The sequence below is a fragment of the Nuphar pumila genome, chromosome 4 (genome assembly GCF_984573655.1).
Source record: "Nuphar pumila chromosome 4, dmNupPumi1.hap1.1, whole genome shotgun sequence".
In the NCBI taxonomy this organism is placed as follows: Eukaryota; Viridiplantae; Streptophyta; class Magnoliopsida; order Nymphaeales; family Nymphaeaceae; genus Nuphar; species Nuphar pumila.
In genome coordinates this window covers 8,038,186-8,046,310 of record NC_143252.1, presented here as the reverse complement: position 1 = coordinate 8,046,310, position 8,125 = coordinate 8,038,186, and the positions used below count along the sequence as shown (strand labels likewise).

The 8,125-nt window shown below is 40.1% G+C and overlaps 1 protein-coding gene across 1 annotated transcript; it reads left to right on the top strand.

The window, feature by feature from the left end:
* Nucleotides 1-1,543: 1,543 nt before the first annotated feature.
* On the top strand, nucleotides 1,544-6,812 carry LOC149839246 (uncharacterized). The gene is made up of 2 exons (XM_090004051.1): nucleotides 1,544-1,620; nucleotides 2,726-6,812. The coding sequence occupies exon 2, from the start codon at nucleotides 3,014-3,016 to the stop codon at nucleotides 6,428-6,430; it is 3,417 nt and encodes a 1,138-aa protein (XP_089860177.1). The 5' UTR covers nucleotides 1,544-1,620; nucleotides 2,726-3,013; the 3' UTR covers nucleotides 6,431-6,812.
* Nucleotides 6,813-8,125: the final 1,313 nt, after the last annotated feature.

Genomic DNA, 8,125 nt, shown 5'->3' with positions numbered 1-8,125 from the left:
GCGAGTTTTTGTCAAACGAGATTTTGCCGAAAAAAAACGTTTGTCACTATGGCCTTCATCTACGAACACGAAAACACACCCTAAGAGACATATTGGAGCTGACCCACCTGAGACCAGAACCAAAAGTTCTAGACCTTGTTTGTAAAACTGAACTTTCTCAAGAGATAAATTACAAAATACCAATGCATTGCACAAGTTTCTCTTTGAGAGACTCTGCACGCCCAACGGATGCCAAGTGGGAGGAAGGGAGACATGAATGGCAGTTTTGAGATATTATGCAAAACTGTGGACATTAGTTCAAATATAATAGAATTGTAAATATAGACAGCACAATCCATGGATCCGGAAGTGACTCTAAAGTCGGGCTCTTTTCTTATTTTACTACGACTAATTTTCTTAGAGATTGACCACGGGGAAGAAGATTTTTCGTGAGAAAAAAAAAACTTCTGCTTTTACATGCGAAAAAAATGTCTCATCGGATGCACGACTGAGACCGGATCGGGTGCAATCACATGACACAAAATTTGTACATTAAGAACCTGATCGCGGTCCGTCCGGCCCCACAACTGACAGGCCAGTCCCCAAGATGGAGGGTGATCCGGTGCTTAATGCACAAATATTTGTGCAATCATACATAACCTGATCTTTTCACTGCAAGGCACCATATGTCCACGTCTTTAGTTGAAGATGAAAAATTGTATAAATATGAATATTTTCTTATACCACGTATTTTTTTTGTTTGGTGGAGCAAGGAAAGATTTTGGGCAAGGGTTTTACCAATCAGAAGGTCAGCCAATGTGTGATGCATTTTACTTTGTTTATCTTTAAAAAAGATGCTAGGGAATATTTTGCTTTTCATCACAAACTGACACGTTTTTCTCATTCCTCTTACTTTTAAACATGATTGGAGGTGGGAAAACTATAGGAAAATTGTGAGGAAAACAAGAAACAGACATTTTTTCCAATTGTTTCAAATGATAGAAATTATGTGCTATAAAGATCCATATTTTCTCCAATGAAAGAGGTGAAAAATTTAATATAACAAGGTACTTTCTCTTGTTCTCTCCTATCTCTTCTCATTTGATTTTCATATCATCCAAACAAAAGAGAAAAGTTTCATATGAAAACCATAGTTGGCAAATTCGATGAGTCAGCTCAATGAGTTGTTTTGGATCAGCCCTTAACCGAGTGAAATAACCGAGCTGACTTGGATAGAGATTTAATTCAATTGAGTTAGTGTTTTGGCTCAGTCAAGTCGACCTAGTTTTATCATTGACTTAACCAAATTGCATGGTTCATTCACATCTACTTGTTTTCAGTTTTTTTATTGTAATATAATAATCATAAGTTATACAGCTACAGTTAGTAGCTTGGGTAGGAACTAAAATTCGTAAATTTTAGAAATGATAAAAAAATATTTTTGATATTTGTATGAGAAATTCATTGACATATTTTTTTTTATTTTCAAATAAGGCTTAAATAAAAAAAAGTGATTTTAAAATTTAATTTTATTTAAAGTATATATTATTAAGTGAAGGAGGGCGGTGGAAGTGGTACTCTCTCTCTCTCTCATCGCTGCCTCGACCAAGCTCTGAGCTCCATTCTTTTCGAGTTTACCAAGTAAGAACTATCTCTCTCTCTCTGTGCATGAGTTGGGAAAGGGGTTTTAGGATGTTGGTCGATTGGGTTTTGAGTTATAATTTCGTGGTTTAGGGTTTTGATTGCGAACATGGTTGCCGGTTTTTGGTTTCCTAGGGTTTTACTTCGTGGGTGTGCTTGTTATCATCTTCCTGTTAGGGTATTTTTTAGGGGGAGGTTAGTGGGGTTTGGGATTTGGGATTTGGGGTTTGGAGTTTGAGGTTTGTTGATCCATAGATTTTTGGGAATATGGTGAACTTGGTTTTGGGGGTTTGTAGGAAACAAAGGGTTTTGGAGTCAAATACTCAAATCGGTTTTTATTCTTCCATTTTGGTGTTTCATGGAGATGTTGAATATGAAATAATTTTGTGTGTGAGGTTTATTTCTTTCTGCTTGTTTTTCTTCCCTAAATATTCAAATTGGATGTAATTTGTTCGAATGTGGAGAGTGAGAGTTTAAATTGAGTGATAGTTCTCAAAGAAGTTTAGGTTTCTATTGTTGTAGTCATTCCTTTTGCTTTCATAAAGAAAACCTTTTAAGATTTTGTAGTTTTGTAGTTTTAATTTGAATTTTTCCTTAACTTCTATTGGACTATCATCTCTAATAGAAAAAAAAGTACTGACCCTGCGTCTCTCTTCCGCTTGTTAAGGTGACTAAAATTCTAGCCAGCCTTTGAAAGACTGACTGAACTTCTCCACTTGACTTTCCACTCGCTCGCAAATGAAAACCCTCACAGAAGCCCTTACTAATATTAATATATTAATAATTACCACATGTTCGTCTTAAGATAATCTGGTTTTTCTTCATTTTTATGAATATCTCGAGTATTTAGTTTAGATTAGGGTTTGATCATGGAAATTTTGGCCTTTAATTTAGTTATTTTTTCCCCGATGCTGCTTCTGATTGTATCATTCGTGAGGAGAAAGGATATAAGTGTTTCTTGGGGTGTATACATGATAGTTTTTCATATGTTGTGCGTCTGTGCTCATTTTTGGTATTTTGCTTTTTGTTTGATTGCTATAAAGTGCCATGCAATTTGAGAAGTTTTTTTCATTTTGTTCATTATATTTTCGCTTGTGTTGAACAGGAGTGTAGAATTCTTCCCATTTGACACTGTATTTTCTAGTGGTGCATGGTGGATGAGGCAAAATTTCTTACTTGTAGATGAATCGGCCTCATTATTGAGGTTCTATCTTGTTTCTTCCACAAGAATAGGTAGATTGGAGCGAAATGTTTTTTCATTTCACTGGCTAGTGAAATTTTAATTGCAAACATGTTGGTTAAGTTGATTGCAGCCGACACAGATGCATTATAAATGACTGAGTTCACTACATTAGGGAAATTGGACAGGTTGTAGCTTGAACTGAAACTTGAAATGCAATGCAATATGGAAGAGGCCCTACGGGCTAAAGGGATTGCAGAAAAGAAGATGGAGAATAAAGATTATGTGGGCGCACAAAGGATGATTTTAAGAGCAAAGCAACTCTTTCCTGATCTGGAGAATATCTCGCAGATTCTAACAGTTTGTAGTGTACACTGTGCTGCTGAAATCAAAATCCAGGGGTCTGAAATGGATTGGTACGGAATCCTACAGGTTGAGCCAACAGAAGATGAGGCCTCTATCAAGAAACAGTACAGAAAGCTTGCTCTTCTTCTTCACCCTGATAAGAATAAGTTTTCTGGTGCCGAATCTGCCTTTAAGCTTATTGGAGAGGCAATGAGAATCCTTTCTGACCAGGCAAAGAGGGCACTATATGACATAAAATGGAAACAGGCGATGAGCAGAAGTAGGCCTAGTCTCCCTAGGAAGCCTGCAGAAGCAAATTTTAGTTCTTCTGCAAAGAAGCAACCTGGATTCCCTACTGGCTTTCAGAATCATATCGCACCACAGTTTTCAGGCATGCATCAGCACCAGCAGGGCCCTCAATCAACAGCTGCGACTTGGCAGCAGACAGCAGCCATGAATTGGCAGCAGCAGCAGGCCCAATCAACAATTTCAACCACGTTTTGGACAATGTGCCCATTTTGCTCTATGAGATACCAGTATTACAGGACTATCATGAACAAAGCGCTGCGATGTCAGAATTGTATGAAGCCCTTCATTGCCCACGATATAAATGTACCAGGCACTGGGTCTGGAACTGGAACAGGAATTAAACAATCCTGGTATCCGCAACCAAAAGATAGCATGAGACATGGAAATAGTTCTGGTGCTCATATACCTCCACAACAAGGAGCTTTTGGCGGCATCTTTAGTGGCATGTATTCTCAGGGGAATGTTGCTGATACATCAATGCCACCAAAAAACTCCAATGAAGTTAAGCAGGATGAAAGTAGGACCACTTTTGAAGCTGAAAAGGTTGATGAATTAAAAAAGAAGGCTACTATGGAGAATCAATCTGTAAATGAAAAAGCAAGGAAGAGAGGGAAAACAGTTGTATCTGAATCCAGGGTTGCGTCTGAGGACATTGACATGGAGGTGCATTTTCCTGCTGTACAAAATGCTGAGTCAAGCACCCAGTGCCCACGACGATCTTCTAGGAACAGGCAGCATGTTAGCTATAATGAAGATAAAGCTGATGAGAATGATAACTTTGTGAGTGTCCCTCATTCTAAAAGGTCAAAAAAGAGTAAAACATCTGAAGGTGTTTGGAGGAATGAAACAGATTCCACTCAACAAGCAAAAAATACAGACGGGAAATCCGAAGTTAATCCTCCCCAAGCTCAGGAGGAGAACAATCAGAAAGTGGAGAATTCTAAAGAAAATAAATTGAACAAAAATAAGGTATATACAAGTAATGTGGAAAGAAATGGTAATAGTAGTGATGAAAGAACTACGAGTAAGGGTCCTGATGAAAGTGACGAAGATAGTGAGACGTTGTCTCCAGAGTTCTTACAGTGCCCTGATTCAGAATTCCATGACTTTGATGGTGACAAAACGGGGCCCCATTTTGCAGCGGAGCAGGTCTGGGCCGTGTATGACAACTTACATGGGCTGCCTCGTTATTATGCAGTGGTCAGAAAAGTTCTTTCTACAGATTTCAAACTGCGGATCACATGGTTTGAGCCATTTCCTGGTTGTGAGGAAGAAGAAAGTTGGCTGGATGCCGAGTTTCCTGTAGCTTGTGGGGGATATTCTCTTGGCAAAACTGTAGTTACTGAGGACCGTCTAATGTTTTCTCATCTGGTGACATGTGATTGGGGCCGTGATAAAATAAATTACAAGATTTATCCTAAAAAGGGTGAGATCTGGGCCCTCTACAAGGATTGGGATACTAATTGGAGTTCAGAGCCAGAAAACCTCCAGCATTTTAAATATGAAATGGTGGAAGTACTCATGGATTATTCCGAGGATGCAGGTGGAGATGTCGTGTTGTTAGTCAGGGTGAAAGAGTTCCAAAGCTTGTTCATGAGAATGGTAAGTAACGGATCTGCAGTTACATTTCATATTCCAGGGGGACAGTCCTACAGGTTTTCTCATCAGGTCCCTGCATATAGAATGAGAGGAGATGAGAGAGAAGACGTCCCAAAAGGCTCCTTTGAGCTTGATGCTGCTGCTTTGCCATATAACTTTGAAGATTCCTTGCCTTCCAAAAGCTTGAAGGAAGGTGAAGTTGAAGAAACAGATATAAGGCATCAAGGAACTAATTCTTCAACCTCCACACATGCCTGTGTGGACAAGGAATCTGTTTCTGGTTTGCAAAAGCCAAAAGTATCTCCATCTCAGAAAGTGATGAAGGATGAATCAAAGAAAAAGCATGCCAAGGAAAATGAGGATGTTAAATGCAGTGAGCAGGGTTTGCTGGATAGAAACAGTGTCATGGATAAGAAGTCTGATTATAAAAATGCCAGTAAGTGTCCCAAAGATGAATCAGAAATAATGAACAAGAACTGTGTATCTAAAAGCCCTGAAATCTCTCCGAGTTTTTGTGAATGGAATTCTGTGAATACCACAGGGGATAAAGATAAACCATGCCCTTCTTCACCGTTACCTGGAAATAACCCTGGTCAAATTAATTCAAATCAACATTTGGACATTGATGCAGGGGACAACCGTGCTGTCGGTGCTTCTAGACACAGTCACCCGCTTCAGGCAGAGGCTCAGGATGCTGATGTCTATGAATTTCCTGATGCGGAATTCCATCCCTTTATGGATGATAGGTCTATTGATAAGTTAAAAACAAACCAAATCTGGGCTGTATACGACGATCTTGATTGCATGCCTAGGTTTTATGCACGGATAAAGAAAATAGATTCTTCAGCAAGCAAAGTGCATGTTACATGGCTGGAAATTATTCGCGAGGACATGTTGGATAACGAGGTTATGTGGCTGGATAGGGAGCTGCCTGTCTCTTGTGGGGTGTTTAAAGCTGAAGGTAGTGGCTGTGTCAACCCACAAGCATTCTCTCACCGTGTGAGTGATGACCCAAGTTGGAGTAAGGGAAAATATTGGATCTATCCACGACAAGGTGAGGTGTGGGCGATATACAACAAATGGAGTTCTGGATGGACAAAATCTGATCACAAGAGCCACAAGTGTTCACTTGTGGAAGTTGTTTCCACTTGCAGTCCTGAAAAGGGGGTGGTGAGAGTTCGCCATTTGACAAGGATCAAGGGACACCGTACTATCTTCAAGCATAGCGGGAGATCAGAAAGTAATATCCCAAGAGACTGGCTGCTTCAATTCTCTCACCAGGTCCCTGCTTTCAAATTAACAGATGAAGACAATGGAAAGTTGAATGGATGTTGGGAACTGGATCCTGCATCTCTCCCACCAGAGCTTTTTGTTTGAGGCCCAAATGCAGCTTCAGACTAATCCCCAGTAATTGACCTGCCTATTCTCATCTGAGGTTTGGCTAATGTGGTAGACAAGGCTTCCTGTAAATTGTAAAATTGGATCGAGCAGGTTATCAAGGATGATTACCTGCTTGTTTCCTTTTTTTTTTTCGTTCTTTTTTTGGTAAGCTAGGATCTTATTATACTTCCGACAGTTGACCGTCATTTGAGTAACCCACTGCCCCTATACTAAAGCTGACTCATCCTTGTGTTTTTTGTGGATATTTCTTGATGGGAAGGGGAGGTTAATTGCATTTATAGATTTCTGTTCTGCTTGATCTGCTCGATTAACAAACAACAGAATTTTAATCTTCAATTTGATAGCTACATTCCTTTTCTGTTGCTTGCTTTTCCCTATTGATGCATAGCACTGGTCATTCTGTTGTATGATCTCACTTGGAGTAGTCTTTCTGGACTTGTGGGCCATGAGATCATGATGGTATAACAATTTTGTTATAAATCTCTACTCCGTAACTTCTGATATCCAAAAGAGATATATAACTTGCTTGCTTTTACTTGCAATATAAATATTGGCAAGAATTGGTGGAAGCATTGTGTGAAAGCTCCTTGATAAGTGAGTTTTAGTTGTTCATGTAGGGAAATAAGTCCACCATGCTTGATCTGCAAACCGAGCACCATTCATTCTATGCCTTCTGTTTTTCTTTTCTTTTTGACTGGTGTGCACATGGATCCATGTTCCTGTCCCCAAATCGGCATGGCCTATCCAAAAGTGTGTGTGTGTGGCTGCTTGCGCAAGTGTACAAGTGTGCCTGTGTGCATGCATGTGTTCTGTGTCTGACTTCTGTTTTCCTTTTCTTTTCAAGTGGTGCACACACACATTCATGCTCCTGTCCCAAGTTGGCATTGCCTATTCAAAATGTGTGTGTGTGTGTGTGGGTGTGCATGCATCTATGCCTGACTTCTTTTTCTTCTACTTTTCAAGTGGTCCTGCACGCATGCTCCTGTCCCCAAATCTGCGTTGCCTACGCTAAAGCATGTCTGTGTGTGTGGTTGATGGGTCCTAAATGGGCGATGCCTATGCAAACGTGTGAAGTCCATGCTCCTGGCTACTTGGCAAATGGTGAATGCTCTGTGCACTTCACCAAATGCTGCTTAAGGTGATTGAATGCAACGAGGAACAATTGGAGTTTGCCAAATAATCTTGTATTCAGATCCTCTGAATTGCTATCAAGAATATGCACAATGCGAGCATCTGTGAAGTGCTTCCTTCATTGTTTGAAAGCTACTCTTCGATTGTTATTGAGTTTGTGCGTTTGTTTTGAAAGGTTAGGTTCACTGTGCTGAATCACGCTCCATAATTTGTGAGATGATTTGGTTCAATTGGTTACATCTGCAATGTAATTTGGTATGAGTTGAAATCTGCTGTTCTGAGGAGTGGCAAATGAAATGCCTAGTGTTGCTATTATTGTGGTTAGCGGCTGTGCCATATACAAGTGTGATCTATAAGGGCGAGTTTGACTCGCATAACACTAGTGTCATCAGGACACATTTCGTGTGTGCCCCATGCTCGTCTGCATGCCCACGCAAACACGGGATGCACGGATACCGTGTCAAATGCCCCCTAAGAGCCCTGGGCACAGTATTTAGCTCCACCATCCTTGGCAAATGGCAAATTGCTGAAATGTATGGT